Source organism: Pagrus major, chromosome 5, assembly GCF_040436345.1.
Source record: "Pagrus major chromosome 5, Pma_NU_1.0".
NCBI classification, from domain to species: Eukaryota; Metazoa; Chordata; class Actinopteri; order Spariformes; family Sparidae; genus Pagrus; species Pagrus major.
The window spans coordinates 14,848,854-14,872,178 of NC_133219.1; the positions used below are offsets into that span (position 1 = coordinate 14,848,854).

The 23,325-nt window shown below is 41.7% G+C and overlaps 1 protein-coding gene across 1 annotated transcript; it reads left to right on the top strand.

Moving 5' to 3' along the window:
- Window positions 1-815: 815 nt before the first annotated feature.
- On the top strand, window positions 816-23,279 carry LOC140995452 (uncharacterized). Its single transcript, XM_073465450.1, has 7 exons — window positions 816-968; window positions 11,528-12,504; window positions 14,852-14,903; window positions 16,602-16,725; window positions 18,004-18,146; window positions 20,807-21,043; window positions 21,796-23,279. The coding sequence occupies exons 1-7, from the start codon at window positions 888-890 to the stop codon at window positions 22,480-22,482; spliced, it is 2,301 nt and encodes a 766-aa protein (XP_073321551.1). The 5' UTR covers window positions 816-887; the 3' UTR covers window positions 22,483-23,279.
- Window positions 23,280-23,325: the final 46 nt, after the last annotated feature.

A 23,325-nucleotide genomic window follows, 5' to 3' on the forward strand; every position in this document is an offset into this window, starting at 1 on the left:
AGATCAGACGGAACTATGCAGGTGTTTTCTTTACGTCAATAAATGAAATGTAAGTAGGCTATTCATTCTGATTATCGAAGATCTCAACAAAATTAAGTGGGCTGGTTCAACCTCAACCCCAAAGAAGGTGTGCATTTTTATCTACATTTGGATATAAAAAATAAAAATAAATAAATTAAAAAAGGGGGATGTCTCATCAGGAAGCACACAGACACTTAAAGCTGTCTTAGACTTAACTGCCTTGACACAATATGAAAAGGAGAGTTGAAAATTAGGCTCCAAACAAGATAGAAATAAATAGTTAGGCTATAAGTCTTTAGGATTTATTGTGCAGACTGCTTTGGGATTCTGAAAGAATATGTGAAATAGGATAAATGTTAATTCATAGACCTCAGTCAGCCACTTTGATTGCACAATTTACATTTAGGAATATAGTAATAGGCTAAAAGCAATTACAGCAATGTGCTAAGCCCAGAAATGTAAAACGAAAGCAAAAAAAAACAAAAAACAAAACTTTATTTACTTTTATTTAAGCCTAAATTATCTGCTTGATTGGGAGAATGAATCGTTATTAGGCTATAGAAATATAAGAGTTGGACCTAATGACAGAAGTGTATGGTCATGAATTGGTCTGGCAGAACTACAGTCATGCAATACTATTATAATAACTTTTTTAAATGGGATTTTTAAAATAAATCTCACAGACGTAGTGTTTATTTTCCCATGCCAAGACAGGACAGTTTTTATCTGGGGGTCTGGTCCTGTGTTCGAGTTCTCCCATGAACGATGGAAGCGCGCTCCCGATACTTCAGGTGAATGAGAGGGAAGCAGAGGAGCGGGATACGGTTCACTGTGCGTCGCATTAAAAAAGGAACAATTACAGGAAAATGAGTTGTGTTACGTCGCTTGGGGCACATGTTTTTGTGACAACATATCTACTCTTCGTGATGGGATGCGTTGCACAGAAAGTAAGTTGACATTTGCTGACAATAAGCTGGCAATAATTCACAAGCTTTACCTCCTGCCCAGTTGAGTGCCGTGTTCACTTGTATGGAGAGAATCAAGCCACGGACTATGTTCGTAAATCTTGATATTCAACGATTGTTTGCTTCTCGGCAAACACTCTGACGCCAAGGGACTTTAAGTGAGTTATTTTATGAAAGCTTCGGTACCACCATTCAATTCGGCATATATCCGATGCACAAGGCAACTCTTGCGTCAGCTGCACTTTAAATTTAAATCTGGCTCGTCGGCATTGTCAACAATTTTGTACCTCCAGAATACAGTACAGCGTTGCAAGCGCCAGCGAGAAGTGGCACGTATGAACCAATTTTTGAAAGGTGACATTTTAATACTGTGAATGCTTTTCATTAAATAACATGTATGCCGAGTTTATCAAAAGACCACTTTATTTCGAAAAACATCCAAACTCACGTATTACGGCGTAAACAAGTTGGGCGTTTAGCTGTAAACTTTTAAATGATCAATTTTTACAATTGAGTTTTGTGTGCGCTCTGTTTGATAACAAAATAGCTCGTAACATTACGTTCCCTTACGCTGGTTGTGGGGCAGTTACAGAGGAAACAAACTAAATTAGGTCATAAAGAGGTTATCAAAATGCTCTTGTACTCAGCTTGTGATTTGAAACTGTCTGTCCAAAACATTGAGCCAATACATCCGCCTCATGTAAGTAGGCTAAAAACTAATGCAAATTAACTGAAATATATCTTTTTTAAAATGCGGTTTGCATTTCGACGAGGCAAGTCCAGTTTCGTTGTTTATATTATTAAAGTATCCCATGTGTTTTTTGACAATCCAAAACAGTGAAATCCAGGGGGGGAAAAAACCCTGTAGCGTTTAGCCATAGCCAGACTGTTTTAATCAACTTACATCATGCTGACTAGCTTTTCCACCTTTTCCATTTTAGGCACACTTTCGTAAAGTTTTTATTTCTGTTTAAAAAGTACCTAACTTCGTGTCACATTAGATCCTCTAGGGCTTTAAAGGGGGATGTTTTGATGGCACAATCATGTTTTGATGTAACTGCACTTCACACAGTCAGAGAATGGCATGCAGAGTCCAAACTGCTGAAATGAGAACCACATTGAGAGCATGTAAACCTTATGTTGTGCTTTTCATACTCATTGAGGCGATTTCCCAAGCTTTTGCCTCTGACATGCGAGTGGTTCATGATCAAAAGTTTGTCTCTGATAAAAACAGGAACACAAACAGTCATGGATTGTTTCCCGGGCATGTTTCTCATTCAATCAGGCTGTGATTCATGTTGGACATGTTTTAGCTTCTCCTGTGGTAAAGTCAGAGCTCCTGCCAGCAGGTTAGTTAGGCTTAGCTGTGTATCGAGTTGATTGGCTGAGGTTTAAAAGTTGTTCTGATGCCATTACTTGAGGTGTCACTCTGTTATTTGGTTAATACTTATACACAGCTACACATTTAACTTGGAGGATGACAGGATTTGTTGATGTACATTGTGAGCCACCTGGAACAATCATGTTTACATAGACTGCTGCAGGGGTGGGCTTAAGTACTTGCTCCTGAAGCAAGGGACAGTGATGGCTCATTGTGCAGAAGAGAAAAAACTGCCTAATACAGCTAGTGCATGCATTTGTTAAAATGCAATTTGATCGCCAGCATGTCATGTGCATCCCTAGCAGTGTCAGCTGTCTCTGTTGGGGAAGGATAGATCTCATTGACATTGTTTGCCACGCATATGTTGTTGTGGAAGGCAGTCTAAAAGGTGAATGCGTCTCAGGCTGAATAGCTGCTGTGTTATTCCTGTGGTCCTGGAAATTGAATCTAAGCCGCAGCATTCTAAAAATGACAGGGATGTTCACTCGTTTCCTGCCAAATGTTGTTGTAGAGTCATTGAAGCAAGGGATCCAAACTGTTAAGTGCATCACCTACTCTTTCTTCTGATCACATATTCTTCTGTTTTTGGTTTATGTGTGATTAAAAATAATGTCCAACATGCGGGCAGTGGCTGTTGTTATACCATAGCATCCTTAACACAGATCCCTAGGAAATCAAGACCCTCTGGTCGGCAAGGAGAAGCTTCCACCTGTCAAGAGTTGTCCTCTTCCGCTGATGGACAATGGCGGCTCAGCAGCACAATTCTTGGAACTAGACAACAAAAGCCTTTGCTATATTGAATTGTCAGCGTCTCCAGCTTTAGTTCCTGTGTGCATAGGGTGCTCACTATCTTTGCAATTATCTGCCTGAGGGGGCACGGTAAATGATGTCTTTGTCCTCCGCTCCCCTTTTGTATTAAGTTGATTTTTGGAACAGCATAAACAAGCTTGGAATTTATTCTATCCCCCTCGCAAAAAATGGGAGGCATCCAAGTCTGCAAGTCCACAATTCAGCGCTGCGGACGGGAGAGAGTGAATTTGATCTTTGTTTTCCGGCACCGCTCAGTCGTTTCGGAAGGTTTTATTTCCACTTGAAAAAGGGACATTGGTTTCTAATTGAATTGAGTTGTAGGATCCCAGTGAACTGTGAATTCACTTAGTCCTCCCATGAATTATCTGACAGCAGGTGCACACACAGTCTGTCAAAAGATAAACATGTCAACGTGCGTCAGTGAAGTGCAGTGGGACTTTTGCAGAGATGGGATGGATAGACTAGAGACAGAGACAGAGTGATGAGCAGTGAGTCCGACTGAGAGAGTTAGTGAAAGCTACTCGGTTGCAGATGTAGACCTGTACGTTGTTCAGTAGAAAACAAACCTCTGTCAACACCTTTCATGTTATAGCGGCAATTGTAGGGGAGGGTGAGATGAGGGGCGTTCAGTTGGTTGCAGTCTTCAACCTCACTGCTAGATGCAACTAAATCCTGCACACTGAATCTTTAATGATTTTTTCATGAGCTGCTTAATCCAAATACTGAAAGCCAGGATTCAAAACTATAAAGTTTAGGCTATAGGCTTAAATGTAGGGAAGACAATTCTGGAGAAAGATAGTTGATTGTTGAGTCTCATTCCCAGGACGTCAAATACTGACACTTTGGGTGAGAATTTCGGACTGAATACCAACCCAGAGTGTTTGTATTTGACATCCTGGGAATGAGACTCAACAATCAACTATCTTTTTCTCCAGAATTGCCCTTCCCTACCTTTAAGCGATCTGTAGAAAAGATGAATCACTCTATTGGAGTTGTTTGGACTACAAAATCGCTCCACCCGGGGTTGTACAGAGGTGTTATTGAGTGATACTTCTTTTATGTAAACAATCTTTGGCTGGGCACAGACACCAGCCTGCAGAGAGCACAGACCTGAGAACAGGATTTACTTGTGGCCCCCAGGTGAACCTCTCATGTATTACCATTTCATTCAGAGTTAAGCATCCCATTTTGAAAAACATAAAAACCAGGCATCTTTGGAAAACTTAATTTAACACAACTTAAAACTGTTCTGAAGGTATTTCTAGAATTCAAACAGACTCTTCTAACGCTTTGGGTAAAAAAGTCTTTCCATCTGCTGCACAGCGAGACAGGATTTTGTTTTCCCCAAACAAAGCAGGGATAAAGAAATATGTAATTTCCAGCTCCCTGGATAGGAAATAGAGTTGCAACTTGAAAAAACAGGATGAAAATCTTTCTTATCATGCAGCCGTTGGAACAGTTTTTCATCCAGTTGGATAGCATAGTCTTTGCAGATTCTTGAAATACCTTTACAACAGCAGTGAGTTTGGTTAACACCCTAATAAGTTTTATAAAGATGCCTTGAATTTTATTACCTTTTTTTTTAATCAGACGCTTGGCTTTGTGACTGAAATTTAATGTAAATAGATGAAAGAGGCTGTTATGGGGCTAAGTTAATGCATCAGAACAGCTAAGATGAATTAATAAGTCAATTGGTAGAATTATTGTTGACAGCTTTTTTGATAATCGATGAATCGTTTCAGTGTAACATTTGCTGGTTCCAGATCTTTAAATGAAAGGACTTACTGGTTGGACCAACAAGGCCATTTGAAGATGTAGATTTGGGCTCTGGGAAACTGTGATGAGCAGTTAACATTTCTTTGACGTTTTGTAGACTAAACGATTAATTGATTATTTCTGAAAATAGTTGGCAGATTAATCAATAATGAAAACAATCGTTAGTTGCATTCCTACACATTTTAATTAAAGAATTAAAATTATATATGTCCAGCCTAACATAAGGCCTCATAGTATCTTCTCTGAAGACTAGAGATAAATCACTACATTTTGGAGTAGAGGGCAGTTCAGAATCTTTTATTGCAGAGGAATTAACAGCTTTCATGACAGTTCTCAAAAAACATACTGTAGTTCAGTGTTGCTGGAGATGATATTCCAAAAAAATAAGCTTAACTGACAACTTTGATGCTGTGGTTGCACTTGGAAATGTTGCTGTGTCCATTTAGACTCTGATTGATTGCAGTTTAATTGTGTCAGTACAGTGCAGCCCAGCATACACAATCGGGCTTCTCACTGACATGCTGCAGAAAGACTAATTATCTTGGACGCATTCACAGGATCACATTCCAAAATCTGGAAAAGATTTCTCCAAACTGTTTGAAACCATTGTGGAGTTAAGGTCACCACAGGGCTCCACAGGTTTAACAGCTACCACAGCAGCGGCATCAGCAGCTCTTTCTAGAGGAAATATGTTAATAGGTTCTACACCACAAACATGGAGGAGAGAGTCTGCATCTGCCTGTCCTCTCCCTCACCCAGTCACATATCTGTGCAAGTTGGAGGACCGCAGCGGTAATAATTTCCAGCGTTCCACTTTTTTTCAAGCATGCTACAGTGAATGTCCCATGACGGCCCTGTCAATAAAATGTCGATCGAACATGCATGTGCTCAAAGAGGCCTTTCATAAGTCACTCATGATGAAAATGTGCTGAGCCAGCGCTACAGTGGCCAACGTGGGCGACCCTAGAAATGCCTGGGCTTAATCAGGCCGCCACACCAGTTGTTTGTAAACTCACCCTGGCTTGAACCAGAGCCACTGACATGAGCCCACCAGGAGAGGCATTGACATCACAGGGGAGATATGTGATAAATCCTGGGCTCGAGTATCAGCGCTTCTCACAGCTGTGGAGAATGACCTCAAGGAGCTGCTTTTCTATCTGCATTTGGAGGGAGCTGCACAAAATATAAAACCACACGGGGCATCTTGCTGACATTGAGATGCAGCTGCTGAGTCAGCTGTCTCAAAACTTAAAAATCCCATTCTAGCTTTCTTTTCAGCTGCATGCCTCTGTTTATGATAGGTATGATACGGGAAACCGATGTTTTTGAAAAGAGGAATAGTTCCTAACATTTTCCCACGCACTGACCTCTTAGGTCTGTGTAATCTGCACTACTGTACGAGAAGTCTGTATCTTCTTGCACCAGTGCAACTCAAGGAAATCCCCCATCATTTGTTGTATTTTTCAGAATAAGTGATTTTTATTCTAATTCAGTTAGTGATGCTTCTAATCTTGTTAAACGCTTCAGCTTTTATTTGATTGTGTGGTCAGGTTAGCCTCATCCCCATCATTTGTTTTACAGCATAAATTCTTAATATGTTCGATTTAAGGAATCAATCACTTTTTATGCCTGATCTAATATATAGCTGACTGACAAATTAAATTTGTTGCTGCATTACATTCTTATATATTTTTATCCCTCAAATCTCAAACCCTGTCAAAAATTACTTGATTCAGTTAAGGATAATGGGAGTTTAATTGAATGCATGCAACAAACTATCGGTCCACAATGCTGCACTTTGCTGATATTGGTGGTCCAGAGCTGAGGAATTGAGTGTGATTGTAAAGCATCCCGAGCGGACTGCTGCTGCTGCTGCTGAAGCGCTAGCCTGTGAAGCAGTGTCACTTTTCTCCTCCAGTAAACAGGGCTGGTGAGGATTCCTGCCCCCTTTTGAGGGGCCCGCCTGCCTGTTTATGAGCCAGTCCAGGGCTGTTTGTGCATGAGAGGCCAAGTGTGTGTGTGTGTGTGTGTGTGGGTGTGTGGGTGTGTGGGTGTGTGTGTGTGTTAACAGTACTTCAGCAGAAGCCAGCTCGTGTTGCAGAGTTTTCACAGCGGTGTCGTCAGCCTGGGTGGTTTAAAAAAAATCCATGTTACAGTCAACAGTTATGTCTGAGTGCAGACTTCTGTTTTGTCAAATAGAGGTGAACTGAATTATGTTGGTGTGCTCACCTTTTTACAGCACATGAATTTTTAGGTACAAGCTTTTGTTTATCTCTTATCTGACCAGAAGCCCCCACTTACATAGAATTCAATCTATCATAGAAAAATATATTCAGGTTAAAATTGTTTCAATTAGTTTTAAATAATGTTTCTTATAATAAAGAATATTTAAATTAATATTTAAAAAATAATATTCTAATGTAGTGGTATAAAACCTGATTCCAAAAAAGTTGGTGTTTTTGACAATCCTTTTACTCAGTCAAAATAGTACAATATATTTAAAGTTGCACTATGTAGTTTTGGGGAAGAGATTCTAATCAGAAGAGAAACAGCTTAATTGAGTGATTTTTTTTTTTTTATGCCTAAACAAATTAAATAAACAAACTCTTTTCATTTGGCAATGATTGGCAATGAAAGGGGAATCCTCAAAAGGGTCAGTAGTTCACAAGCAAGGATGTGGCGAGGTTCACCACTTGGTTGGTTTGCAGATGATTTCGTTCTGTTTTTATCTGCGTTTTACACACCGTTCCAACTTGAATTGATTGTACATAATAATGAGTTATGCATGATATGATGCAAACAAGTCAGCTCCACATCATCAGTGAGTGAATTTAAAGTATCCTCTGAGGTAGTTAGACACGCTTATGAACCTCATCGTGGAATGTGATTGACCTTTTTTCTTCTTTAAAAAAAGGATGTACTGACGCAAAGTGACAACGATAGAACAATACTGTTTGTGCGGGGCCTCTCAGTAATGACAGCAGCTGGTCTGATGTTTCACTGAACAAGTCACTTCAGACAATTATGTGCTCAGTTGATCTACTTCTGTCCAGGGAAGCCCCTGTCAGTGGCACAACTGGGGCGCAAGGACCAGCCGGCTCTTATGTAAACTTTCAGCTTGCCTTGTACTTATTAGCATCACTTCATTAAAATATTATCCTCCCTCCCTGTTTGTGTAGTGGCTCACCAAAACGGCACTGCGGCCCATTGTTCCGCCATGAGAAAAGGCATCCTTGAATAATTAGCGGCCTGCCAGTGGAGCGGCCTGTGATGTAACAGAACTGAGATGTTTGGCATTATAAGAATGTCCCATTTCCATTCGACACAGTGGCACTTTGGGGCCCTTTCATGTGTAGTCTAGCATGCACATCCCAGGGTGCTGGGGACCTCCCAGCCGCCTCGTCCTGGTGGGAGAGATGACACGGTCCCAGTCCATGACACAGTTCTCTTTCATCAGATGCAGGATTTCACATCATAGACGAGACTATTGATGTACAGATGAGCAGTGTTTGCCACATCTTTTTTTTTTTTTTACCTTTTGAACTTTTGTTGATTTATTTATTTTAGAGTGAAACAAATCTTTAACGGAGGTTGAGTAAAGGCCAGCAAAGCAGCAATATGACAAAGATAAATCCACAAACATATGTTTTCTCGTTGCTGGTCATTTTTACCCTGAAAGGGGACACTCTGTCCTTCTCTTCCCCCTGTTATGCCCCCATATTGTGAAGTGGTTCCCCTCATTGCGCAACCCTGCTGCAAACACTGTGAACCCCAAATCGGCTTAGTCTCTCTAACCTCAGCAGGAATGGCATTTGGCCCGTTCAAATGTCATCCGTGTAATTCTTTGCTGTAGCACATTAATTTCTTGTAAGTGTGAAGGCATTGCAAGTGTTGTTTGTCTTGCACTAATGTAATTGCTTTCAAATGTAAGTCATGGAGAAAAACGGCCAAATACAGCCATTAAAAAGGACTTCAATGATCAAAATTTGAGAGAATTTTGGTAACTTGCAAAAATATTAAAACAGCATTAAGGATAAAAAACAGTGAACAGACATTCCTCTCATGTCAAAGACAGGTCAATGTCTTTGACAACAGTACTACTGTTTGTAACTGTAATGGAGAAACTATGGCTTTGGCTTGTCCTGTAGTAAGCTGGTTAATTTGTTTCACATACGAGCATTTTTGCTTTGATGCATACTTTCACTTTGCATTTCGTGGATTTGTCAAGGAGACTGGTGACTTGTCTTATGCAACACGTGGTTTTATGCCTGTGTTATTTTTCACTTAAACGTTGCCCCATCTGTGACCTCAGCACTGTGTATGTTACTCTGTGATTTGGTCTCAGTAGCATGCAGTCGCATTCCGTATGCAAATGTTTGGAGGAAGATTAAAGTGTTGTTTTTTTAAGCAGCTTGCTTTACCTTCTGAGGTTTTCTCGCAATCCAACAGATTGCTGTCTGCCCGGAAAGATTAAATGTTTGCCTGAGACGTAACCAAAATTTCAATGCGGTATTTCCGCAGACTGTGCCAGCCACTGGCAGACCCTGACCAGCAGACTTAACATACAGTAAGTTCCAGCATAAGAGTAGAGTGGAGCAGCCTGGTTTGTGGAAATATGAGAAATAAACACTGGTTTTGCCCTGGGCAAATATTTTATCATTCTGAACAGAAAGTAGACACCTGTGAGATCATGAAAATAACTTTGGAGGTGCAGACCATCGCTGGATTACTACATGCCCTACATTCACTACAGTTTTTACATTCCCCCCTACGATATGTGTAGGAAAGGCAACTAACAAAGATTGCAACCAACTGAGCACCCCTTGTTTCAACCTCTCCTCCGGTGGTCGCTAAAAACGCAATAAATGCAAAAAGGCTCTCTGTAGCCAGTGTTTGGTCTGTCCATTCTGGGCCACTGTAGAAACATGGTGGTGCAACTTGGTGGACTCTGTGGAAGAGAACCGGCTCATTCATCAAAACAGGTGATTATACACTAATGAAAGCATAATTATGAAAATCGTATTCCATGTCTGACACCCAACAGAATGCTCACACATATTTCCTTTAGTTATGTAGATGGCTCTTCCCTCCTTGCCCTCTCTGACCTTCCATGTGTCTGTAATATGCTGTAGCCTGGCTGTTAGACTGTCAGCTGTATCAACTATAGAGAAGGCTTTTGGTTTGATCCTAATGACCGGAGGGCTGACTGAGTGGTCCTCTCTTCTAGTCATGATTGAAAATTACAAGTAGATTTGGCTACTTAAAATATACCGACTGAGGAATGCCTTTGATGCATGCCTTTGGATGGGGATAGATGGTCCATGGAGAAATCAAAGTACCTGTCTGGCTCCATAGACTTTAGCTGTCCTTGTGTCCCTGTTGCCCTCTTCCCTAGCTCCCATCTAAACTGCATTCTCAAAGTGATCTCTTATGCTTTTAGCCCAGTCCAGAGCACAAGTGTCGCCCGCGGTTGTTGGTTTGTTACCTGTCTGGCATGGGGGTCCACCAGTCTGGGTCATTCCCACAGTCCAGAACTGAAGCCAACAGGAAAGCTCATAAACGCACAGGCCCCCTACAAAGGTCTGGTCCTCAACTCCCTGGCCCAGCCACACATCTGCCTCTGCTTAGGCCTCAGGTCCCCCTTACATCCCCACACACCTGGGAAGAATTACAGCCAGTATGTTTGAAGAAATACTCTCCCCAGGGTTACCCGAGCAGGCAAAACAGGCAAAGCACAGGCTTTGATATAAAGGCAGAACAGCAGGGTTGAATAGTTCAGTTTCAAGCTGGTTTATGTCTGTGAGTAATCAGACCACAAGTCGAGTGTATTATTTGCTGATAGGTACCTTGGTTGTTGGTGCTTTTGACATAAAGAACTTAATCGCTTCGTTGCCCTTATCTGAATACATGACTCAACTCAAAATTTAGGCAGAGTGTTATATAATACGGGTCAACTCTTTTAAACACAATGCTGAAGAATGGCATGAATGCTAGCATGGGTGGCACCAGTGGGAATCAAAAGCCGTACCCTGGCAGTATTTGTGCTGAGCTTTACCTGTAGACTTATATGAGTCACGTTAATTGACAGGGGTGTTAGTCAGTGCCTAAAATAAATCTTGAAATGTAAGATTCTTAAGTGGACTACCATTTTGACACCACGTGTATGGCATTATGGCTGTCGCCATCTTGGTTTTTTGGAGCCAGAAGTAATTATATTTGGATGAGAGGGTGGTGCTGGGAAGGACACTGGATCTGACTGAGAAACTACAGAAATGCTATGGTAGCAGCTTGTCAATTACAAGAAAGCCTTGCACTAAAGCACACTGCTTCATCGTCTATTTTACTTCAAATTACGCTAACTTACTAAATGACCATTTTTTATCGAAGAAGACTTGAAACTAGTGACTGAGACCATGATTCTCATTAGGAAATCTGCATGTCATTAGAAAGAATGCAGGTTTAAGGCATTTCTGTACTGGCTTAACTTTTCAGACTTGGAAGCTCAATGGTTGTAGTGCTTGAAAAGCAGGTTTTATATTATGACATGACTAACTTAATATGATTCATATTGCAGGTATACTTTGACTGTGGTGCCAAGGTGGATGTGGTGGATGTCCAAGGCCTCATTCTGTCCCCTGGCTTTCCCTACAACTACTCCTCTGGGACGCACTGTGTTTGGCAGTTCTTTGTGCCTGTTGATTACCAGCTTATCCTGGAGATATTTGACTTTGACGTGTTTGAAAGCCATGACTCCGCTGCACAGTACTCTGCTATCTCTAATTTTGAAGAAGAAGAGGCAGACGAAGAGGTGACGTTCACTCCTGTCAGCTTAGCAGCAGATGAAACTTCTTTAGCAGCTAAAGATCCAATGCTTCAGAGTGTAGGGGATGTCACAAAGACTCAGCAGTCCTCCCAAGATGGCGAGGTGAAGCAAGTAGTTGTCCAGGAACAGTCCACAAAGATGGAGATTGCCAAAGTCTCAAATTCTGCCAAAAGATCTGCAGATGCCTCATCTGGCCTGTCTTCGCCACCTCCTCCCTCTCTTCTCCTCCTCCCTGGGGCTGTACCTCAAGGAGACAAGGCTGTCAACTCCGCCTCCTCACCTCACCTCAGGGGAGACATCAACCCCAGTTCTAACCCAAGCACAGTTGTGGAGGAGACCACTATTGCCCCACCACACTTCACTGAAACTCCAGCTGTGAGCCCTGAAACTCAGCACTCGGTGCTTGACGCCTGCCCCCACGATGTCCTCTACATCTCAGACCTCATCACCTTCTCCTCCAGGTTCTGTGGCTCCAACAGGCCTCCTAGCAGTCAGCTGGTTTTTGGTTCCAGCCAGGAGATGGTGGAGGTCATCATGGAGCTCATCACCACCACCCACTGGGGTCGTGGCTTCGCTCTTCTCTTCCACTACCACAACCTGACTGAGCCAGGGGGGGAGCGCCGTGCCTCTGCTCCCACAGCCAGCAAGGTAGACTCTCTGCTGGCTGCTGTGAGTGGAGCTGCCTTCTTCGCTATGATACTTACCAGTGCCCTCTGCATCGTTTTCAGGTAACAGAAGTAGAATAAGTTTATTTAGAAAGATTAGGGATGATAAGTGCTGCAACCACCAGTTAGTCAGCCTAATACAATACAGATTGACCTCTAGTTGCCACTAATGAATTGCAACAACGTTGTAAAGTTTGTGGATGAAAGTATAGTTGTATAATCTTGGGCAGTCATTCATTCCATCACTCTGTTTTAGGGCAAAATAGCTCAACAACCTCTAATACTGAATGGATTGTTAATTTTTTACAGACATTCATATATATCAAATTTAGTGCCATTGATGATCCCTATCCCTAACTATTAGATGGATTACCATGAAATATGATAAAGATATTCAAACACCCCTGAGGATGGATCCTATTGAGGTTTATTATCCCCAGATCTTTAAAGTCCCACCCAGCGAGGCAAATATTATTCTATTCTCCAGTGATGCTTCCCATTGCTATCAGCCTTAGTTGTACTTTGTGTTTGGTGTTATTAGCCGATGTTAGCATGCTAATATGCTTCACAAAGATGGTGAAAATGGAAAACATACCTGCTAAACATCAGCATGTTTTATCCTTGTTATTGTGAGCATGTTCCCATGCTGATTAAACACAGCCTCACAGAGCTGCTCTTACCGAGACTCTTGTAAATATACAGTATCTGGTTTTCTCAGATATATCCTTTAGATTCTTGTTTTTTGCTTTGTTTGTCAAACATAAACCCTCAGAGTTCCTCAGTAGATATTCTCCTGAGAAAATTCACAAGTCTTTGATTTCTCCCTTGCATGAAAATGGGCTGGACTGACAGTAAATACAGATGCACACGCTCGCACATACAGACTCGCCACTTTGTTATGTTGACTCAGCTGGAAGCCTCAGTCCCTGATGTGGTGACCCTTGGAGATTAGTTGGGTTTGGCTGCAACTGTGCGGCCTCCTTGATGTGGAGCATTCTCACCATAGACAGCGGGGCATTCAAGGTACAGCACCTGGCATCAATTCCAGCACACAAAAACACAGAGGCTGCATGAAAGTGAATGGGCGGAGAGAGAAGGGACAACAAGGAGAATTAAAACTCAATGTGAGTTTGGTACTAACAGCATTGTCAGACAATCAAAAGGTATAATTTACAAGCTGTTCCCTCTTGTCCATCCCAGGGGACAATGAACACAAGCTGAGGGGTTAAGTTTGGAGGTTTGTAATACTATCTGTTCTGACAAGGTGACTGTTTTACCCCACTGGTCCAGATAGACTCAGAATCCAAAAAGGTTTTTGTCAACCTTAGTATTGAGCTTGCTGTGAGAAACACCCCTGTTTAATGTGATTTGTGTTAATTTCAAATGCAGCTCAGTGTCTCCAGCTCATCTGCTAGGCACAATAACTCCACAGGTTCTCACCATTAATGACGGGGAAATTGAAAGCACATGTTCAATAAAATGCAAGTGTAATTAGCAAGAACAACACGAGTCATTCAGAAGCTAGGAAATGCATTCCCAAGAAACGTCAACCTCATGAGCGGCCTCAGTAGCTGTTCTTTTCTCATTCGGTTGTTCCCTATTAATTTAAATGAGTTCACAGAAAATCATTGGAAAACAACTAGCCTGGCGAGCTAGGCGAGATCTTGCTAGTTTAAAGCAGCAGTGAGATTAACTCTCAAGGTCCCCTCTGGTCAGAAAACAGCCAAAGGTGGAAGGGAGTCACAGCAGGATTTGCTCTCACTTGACCCGTGGCTGGTAATGAACTCATTCAGCTGTGAGAGTAATTTTTAATAAGAGGGTACTTGCTCAAATATTTCTGCATGCTTCATTGGTTCATATGGACTGAAGAGCAGGACAGAAATGCATGGTAAAAATAGGTAAGTGGTGTTAGTAATGTCCTCAGTTGTAAAAGAATCCAGTTATGGCTCTACTGGACTTTTGTGCACTACTGGAGATACTGGATACAGATACTGGACATGGCTTTCAGCAGTGAAAAAGTGACAGGACGAAAAATAAATAACATCTCAGTATCGACCACTATGTGAACTGCTAGAGTTGAGGTATGTGTGAATGCGAGATCATGGTGCATCTCGTCTAATGTCCAGCACCACAACAGAGTAACTATTGAGGGGGAAGCAGCCACGGGTATGTTCCAGCTATTATATATTGAACGAGGTGGTTACTATTTCAAAAAGCTCCTATCCCAGTACAGCTGTATGAGAATGTGTCGATTTTTACATTTCTGGTCAAACTGTGAACACCAGAGGGATTTTTATTTTTGGGAAAACTCTGCCAAGAGGGGAAAAAAATTGCAGACATTCATAAAAGTTGGTTTTTGGATATGTCTGTAATTATAAACTGAATTGCTGTGGTACTGTATGTTTTCCAGGCCCAAACTGTGTCCAAAAAGAGCCAGCTCCTGTGCATCCAGCAACTCTGAGGTACAGACACCGCTGTATACTTACCATTATTTCTCCTTTTGTCCTCTCAGCATGTCACTGTCTCTCCTCCCCTACCTGTCTTCTTCACTCTGTTGCCTTATTTGTCACAGACATTCCTCTGAAAACAAAGTTTTATCAGGGATCACTGGACATTTCTTTTCTAATATTCTTTGCCACTGAAGTCAAAACCGTCTACTGTTGTAGTTCTGCCCCTCCACTCCATGCTGAGCCGCACCACCTCGGGTTCACATCAGGTCATACAGTTTCAAAGCATAGTTTGATCAACCTGATGACGAAGCCAGAGACATTTCATAATATTTGCTATAGTGATTTGTAAACTTGCACTTGGTGCTTGGTGTTACTTAGATTCTTCACATCAATTTATATAATGCACAACAAAGGTTTGCAGGTAACTCAAGTTCTGTGACACCCCGAAGGCTATTTATCATTAAAATTAAAGGCTGCTGGCTGACATAATCCCTGTCAGTTGTGTCTTAGCAATTACACCTTGCATCACAGTACTTTTATAGCTCATTTTTCACCAAACGTTGGTTTAAACCAACTGTTAATCGCTCTATAAAGCCTTTTGTGCCTCCAGAAAACTGATATTGTCTGAATTGCCTCAAGTAATGTCACTTGAGTCGTTAATGGCCAAAGACTACAAGTTTGAAAATGAAAAAAATCTGAAGGTATGGAGTTAGAAATAAGTGATCTTACCAGACCTTTGAAACCCGGTCTACATCTTTGCTGCGGGCTAGAGGCTCCATGCTACATTAGCCTCTACTAGCATAACACACCTGAAACTCTGACGTGAACTGTTGAAAGGTCAAGTTGCATTGTGCACAAAGGATGATGAAGACTGCATGGAATAAAAAGACTATCTCTGGTTCTGCTCCATCCATTTTGATTCTCTTTGTAGATACTGTCCATCGCGAGTCTAGCAATTCTATAGGAGTGCAATGCAGTCGATCAACAGATCCAATGAATGAATCATCAGATTCATTGGCAACTATTTTGATAACTGAATAATCGCCAGGCATCATCTGCTTCCAGTTTCTGAAATGTAATGCTGTTCTTTGCCATACATGATAGTAAACTGAATATTGTTGGGGTCTGTACTGTTGGTCAGACAAAACAAGCCATTTAAAGGCATCACTTTGCAGTGAGGGAAATGACATTTTTTGAAGACAATATGATTAATCATATAATTGAGAAAATAGTCTGCAGATAAATCAATTATGACAACAATCTTTAGTTGCCGCCCTACCCTGCACATTTTCTCAATTTTTCCAAAAATGATCCATACACCATTATATGAGATATGAGTTATTTGCAGTTTCTTTGTATTTTTTCATTAACGTCTGCAAAAGTAAAGAGCAACAACCAAATGAGAACAGATTTAACTAAAAGTCCCATCAGAATAATTTTACTACAAGTAAATTCTTAAAATAAAATGACACATTGGTGTGATTTAAACTCAAAAACACCACAACATTAATAACAACAAGATGGTATTTCTAATTTATTCTATATCATTCAATGTACACATTAATTTGTGTTGACTGCTGCAATATCCCTGTCAATTGCAAGACATTGGCTCGTGTCCTCTAGGAACACTGAACATATTTGTACTGCTGGTATCATGATGAAGCACTGTGGGTAAACTGAGTGGTGTTGTGCTGTGTGCTTGTTTTGTAGGTGCCAGAGGGAGTCCAGAACACTGGGGCTGAGGTCAGTGAGCTGCAGCTGATGGCTGAGAATCAGACCAATCTGGAGGCAACCATGGAGCAGGACAACAACAACGAGAGCTCGCCACACACAGGTCGGGAAGGCACACACCTGCACACACGAATGCACACTCACTGAATAGACTGATATATTGGATTGCTGATATTGGCACTCTGTGTTCTACTACGGAATTGGAGCAAGCCCAAAGGCCACAATTGCTCATTACTGTGGATGTCATCATTTTGATTTATATTTACATAACGTGTTTAGACTTTTAATTACAGTAATTTTAAGGAATGATAATAACACCTTCAGGAATATAAATCTGCCATTAATTCATTTCCTGGCAAAGCCATCATCTGATAAAGTTCGAGTGCAGTCGTTAAAAAGAGAAAGGCCTGGGGTTTGTGGAATGTGCCTCAATTGCTGTGATGTTTTAAGGAGATTGCTTGTCAATCAAACAGTGTGGGATTGATATTCTGCTGATGAGCATCTCTAATTGGTGCTCTTTCTTTGTAATTTCATCAGCGATGGTTATCTGTGCCCATGCTACCCACCCAAGTCTTCTATTTATTCCAAACAATTTCCAAACACAGATGTTTCTGTAAATGGAAAACAGGAAATCTTTCTTGCCTCCCAGGAGTTTTCCTCTGAAAGATTTACCTAACACTGAGCGTTACAAGTTTTCATTTACTGGTTATAGGTTGAATCACACTTGTGTTATAAATATGTCGTGAGATATTACTTTAAATGAGGAACCCTCTGGGGACTCTGGGTTGGTCTGTAGAGTTTCCATCCTTTCAATGGAAAGGAAAAATGCATTCGTTTTGGAGCCACACACAGGCTTGATCCTGGAACAATCCAAATCTCTCTCTCTGTTAGTGGGACTGAAACCAGGCTGAGAGATTTGTGGGTTGTGGCATTTAACCCACAAAGCAGCCTGGGAGTAGTTTGAACAACAGGGGAGTACAGTCCCCCTCTGTGTGTGTGCTCCAGTCACGGTGTAAGGAGTTTACACTAAAACACATAGCTTATAAACAGTAAAGGAGTTGAGATTAGCCTACTCTACATATTGTTTCAGTGAATCAGTTAAATTGCAGTAGAGCATCATAAGCTCTACTGCTTACTGTCCTTACTTAAAGAAGTAGGCAGCATGAAATCATTGTGGATCATTGGGATAGATGACATTTCAGTGGTGAAAACCGTTCTGATGTACAAAATTTGAATTGACATATAATTACACTTTCCCGAGACCTGGGACAGAGTTCCAGCTCATGGATAAGCACTATCACAGTGCAATGAAACTAAAATGGCCTCGCTATCAATGTTTTCACATCTTTTGTCTTTGAACTTTTTTTCTTTTTTTCTGTAGTCAGTGCTGGCGGTGACATTTCCCAGAATGCAGAGGTGGACCTCTCCTGCAGTGGTCTGACTGAACTCGACCTTGGTGCGGATGAAGTTTTCATTGTATCCTCAGCCCCTAGCCCATGCAGGCTACCCTTCTCCCCTCACACAGTAAGGCTCAGTTTCATGCCAACACAGTTGTCTATGATGTTACCTCGTTAGGATATTGCTTGCACCAAAAACATTCAGGATCCCTTAAAACTTTTGCAATGTCAATCAGTCGGTCAGTCCACTACTTCGCTTCAAGTTGAAACCTCTGAACAACTATTTGATGGAATTTCAATTAAACTTAGTGCAGACATTCACTATCCCTATAGGATAAAGCCTGACTTTTTCTCTAACGCCCAATGAGGTTGACATTTGGTATGTCGTAACCCTTTTTTTGCAGGGGTGTGCATAAGACGGACATGACACCTGTCATGCACATGAAGCAGTCATGTTTCTGACTGTTGTCATTAAGTGTCATTCAGTCAATTATGTCACTTTTGATGCAATTTTTTTAGCATTAACAACCAGCTTTGTGCAGTCCAGCCAAAAAGTTAGATTTGAAAGTAGCTGTACAGTGAACAGTGAAATTGTCTATTTAATCTCAAGGCCAAACACTTGGGGTGTTCTTCAGTGGGGGATCTCGTCGCTTTGGGGAAATGAACCCCGAACCAACAAACATCAGAGGTGACAGGGCATTCGGTGTTTTGGATTGACCCAGTGTTCTAATAAGGCTGACACCATTGTTGGCATACGTATGGTTCAGTCTAAAACTATGAAAACTGTGAGGACATAAATGGGAAATGAGGATAATTAAAAAGATGGGAAGAGTGTTGAGGAAGAAGCAACGGTTGGACCCAGCATTTTTTTCTCTGCTCTCTTTTGTATTCTCTTGGAATAAGAGTTGGCATAAAACAGCTCTGGCAGCTTTTTGAAGGACTGGCAAGCTTTTCTGCAGCCTAGGCTAATGGAGTATTATCTACAGAGCCAGATTCCCAGCTCCAATTGTGTGTGTTTGTGTGTGTCATGCACGCTTTGGCACACAGTGTGTGGTCTGCCTGTGTGTGTCCTCGATGCAGACGTCCATGTAAATAATGTTTGAGAAATGTTGCTTGGGCTAACAGTGGCAAAGGTCACTGAAAAATGCCCAATTGGACTTCTTAGTGTCATTGCCAGGTGAACTTCTGGGTTCGCATGGTATTTTCAACACCAGCAAATATCTACAGGAGCATTAAGCCATTAAACCCTATTTGATAAAAAAATTTGTTCTATAGGACCTTTTCTGAAAAGAGCTTCAGTTTTGTTACAATAAAGCAATGAGGAGACTTTAAAATCGTTGCTGTAGGCAGTGTGATGAGATAAAGGCAGAGAAGTCTGGATCAAAATGCCCTTGTACATTCTTCGCTGTCCAAAGTTTACAAGATTTGTTTTTATTTTTTCTGGAGAGTGTGTCAAGCTTCTCCAGCCACCCCTTAAGGGCCTGGAGACACAGCCTTTAGAGCCACAGTTTGTGGGCAAATGTGATCTGTTGCTGATTTTTCACCTTGTGTGTCAAATCTAACAGTTGCTATTGTGTTGGTGGGGCTTTAATGCCCAAAAGAACATTTAATTAAACCCCAAGCTAATTCTTGTCTAGACAAAGTTAGCTGCTAGTGACTCTGTGTAAAGGATTATCTGGACTCGTTCTCTGTCTGATGGTTGCAACCCCTAAAACCTCCCCCCTCCCTTGATCAACAGCAGCTGACCGATCAGGAAGGATAATGTGTCCTTTGCACATCCAACCCGTCAATCACAATTAGCCTCTCTTGGTTGCTCAAGCATATATGACCTTTACTACTCCCAATACAGTAAAGTGTTCTCTCAAATAGTCATTTGTTTGGATTTGTAATGTCCAGCTCAGATGGTAAGACTGATGCATACACAACACCACTAATGTGACTGAAATCATTCAAAAACCCCATGTTGTTCTCTTGACAGCTTTAATTTTACTTAATAAATAATGATTGAGATTGGTACGTGAGCCACACGTGCTTTGCTGGCTGGCTGTGTGACTCAGCGGGCCAAGCTAATCAGGCACAGTTCCTTCTTGTTAATCCATTAATGTAGTCCACAACACAATGTGCAGGGAGAAATTCAGGAGTAAGGAGGAAATGCGGCAGGTGCCGTCAGCAGACTGGCAGCCAGTCAGTTCCTAATATCCCCAGCTTAAGTACTATGTTCCTGCATGCTTTGATACTTCTTCAGGCTGACAGGGCAATAAAGAATACTTTTCTCACGTTTTACGTGTTATTATTTGGTCAAAAAGATCTAGGTTCTGTAATTTCTCAATACTTTTGTCTCTTGGTGTCTGAAATATACAGATCTGATAAATTCACCTTGCCCGAAAGCAGTATCCATCTATTTTCCTTTTCCTATTGTAACTACTTCAGTCCAGTCTTTCCATTAATGCTCAATACTAAAGATGTGTGCGTGATTCACTAACAAGCTTGTTGCTCAGTGCAGGTCATTGACCATTGTAGCTGCAGTTGAGTGCTTGAGCATAATGCCACCTCTGATATGTGAGCTATTTACATAGTGTGGTCGTCATCATTGCTAATTAGTTTGTTTATCCTCTCTAGCCACCCTTGTCTTTTGACCTTTGTTAAGGGAAAGTTTGTTGGGTAAACATTTATTATTCCAGCCCCTCTTTGTTTTGTATTATAAATATACACATTTTCCTATCATTTTTCAGGCAGCTCTTTTCATGTCATTTTAATTCATACATTTATGCATTCTGTGTTTCTCAGCAGCGGGAGAGGTTCTTGAGACACAGTGACACCGGTCCCAGCCCTGCAGGTGACTGGCCCTCGCCAGACTCCAACACCTCAACTACGGGCAGCAGGTCGACCAAGGACAGCAGCGGTGCCAGACCGAGAGCGTGGAGCGTACGCACCTTCCAGGACTTCCTCCCTCCACTGCCGCAGCTGCATAAGAAGTGGTGCAGCTGGAACTCTACCAGCCCCTTCACCAAGCTGGTGGACAGCGTCAGTACTAGAACCTTTGATGTTGCAAGAGTGTGTCGCAGTCATTTGGGTTAATTTCATTTGTTCTGTAATTTGGGTGACCTGACCCTTTAAGAAAATTCTTGGCACATTTGAGATTTCATTTGAATTGATTGTTCTATTTCCTCAAACAAAATCACCAGCATTTAAGCTACAGTATATATTTTCTATCATTAAAGGAAAAGAAGATTCAATCATCATTTACCTACCACCTTCAAAGTCAGGTGAAGTTTTGTAGTCAACAAAACATTTCTGGAGCGTCACAGCAACTGAAATAGATGGAGACTTGTTTAAAGAAGTTAAAAACAAAACAAAAAAAACATGTCTCTCAAAGCCCCTATAGAATAATGGAATCCCAAATCATCCCAAAATAATGACTCCCTTTAAAAATCCCTTAAAACTTGTCTCCTCATGTTATATTCGTCAATAGTATCTGTTGTATTGGGGATGTAGAATAGCTCTGGCACCTCTGTCATACTGGCCTTTTTTCACTGCAGACATTTTGTTCTTCTCCTTGCACAAAACACAATGGTCTAATGTGCAACATTAAAAATGGCTGCATTCTGTTTAGCTATTAAAAATTACAAGATCCTAATAGTGTGCATTCTAGCTCAGTGGCATGGCTTACTGAGTCACTTCAGTTGAATGGAGCCATCTTTAGTGTTATTGATCACACGTGCTTTTCCATCTGTAATAAGTCTAGAGGGTCTACAAATAGTTTGCTATCATTTCAGGCTCCATCCAGTTCGGTAGTTGACTGCAGAGGAGGCGACAGCAGGAAGGTCTTCTCTGATGTTCACCTGGAGGCCAAGGCAGACACCAGCACCATCTCTGACTCATCCATCAGTAATGCCTCCTACCCCCTTACGCAGCCCGCCCAGAGACAGCGGCGTCTCAACTCCACCAGCAACCTGCGGCGTTCACGCTTCACGGGGCCTTGCTTTGGTCTGCTTTCCGGGACAGCAGACCCAGGGAAGGCTTCTGGGGTTCCTCATGCCCAGGGCTCCCCCACTGAACCCAGCCCCAGCTCTTCTTCCTCCACTCAGATTGAGAGTGTCCAGACCGGAAAGAGGCGTGAGTTCCCAGGCGAGGGTGATCACATCAGTGTGCCGGTGTTTGCCATCTCTGAGGAGGAGGACCGGCAGCCTCTGGTCTCAGCTGAGCACCTGGACCAGACCTCTGCCCCTGCCGTGCTGAATGGGTCAGTAAGGGGGACACATGAGGGGAAGAGGCCCGTTGCTGGAAGCACCAGCCTCAGCCCCAAGAGCCAGAGGGCCAGACCAGAGTGGAGGCCGTGGGGGAGCCAGGTTTCAGGCGGGGTTGGTCCATTCACCACCATGACCGAGTCAAACTCAGTCAGTGACAACCAGCCGTCTCTCAGCCAGTCCAGAGTGCTGTGCAGTGTGACCAACCAGATGTGACCAGACAGGCTTTAAGTACGTGAAAAGAGCAGGGACTCTGGTGGGCCAGTTATGTATTTCTGCCACTTTGTGAAATGTATAACTTACATCTTTAATTTCTGAAATCAACTTTTACAAAATGATTACTACATATACTGTAGTCTCCTGCTGGCAAATATATTCTCCTTTCTCTAGTTGTTTTCTATTTTTATAAAGATGTATTTGGACAAAGATGGAATAATATGCTGCTTACTATGCCAAGGCACTGACTGCTGTGGTATTATGTTTAAAAAAGATGACTTATTGCAAACATGAACAACATGACAAGTATTTTCTGAGTGAGTACTCCACAACCCCCAACTTTTAGGAGCACTTTTTAACCAGATTTATTTACCAGTTTGATGCTATTCAGTCAGTCATAGTACTCCAACCATTGCACTTTGCTGTCAGTAGCTCATTCATTATAGATTTTGTGCTGTCTTGTGCCAGATTTTCTGCCTTTTCCTTAACATGGTTCTTCATGTGGTTAATGTTTTTTTTTTTTAGCACAGGCTAATAAATGCTTATACAATTACTTATTACCCAAAAGTGTTGTGCAGAGCATAGATCGTACATTAATATTAATGTTGCAACAGTGTATGCTTTACAGTATGTACTCCTGAGGCTCATGCTGGATTATAAAAGGGAAATCAAAATAAAGTAAAAGCATATAGAGTACTAATATACACTTATGTAGAAAAAAGAGAACTAGGAATCACAATAGTATTTAAATTGAGTTATGAATTAATGTAAAGTTTTAATAAAGGCTATGTCATTCACATGTTGTGTCCTTGATCTGAACAAAAAAAAACAAAAAACACCCAC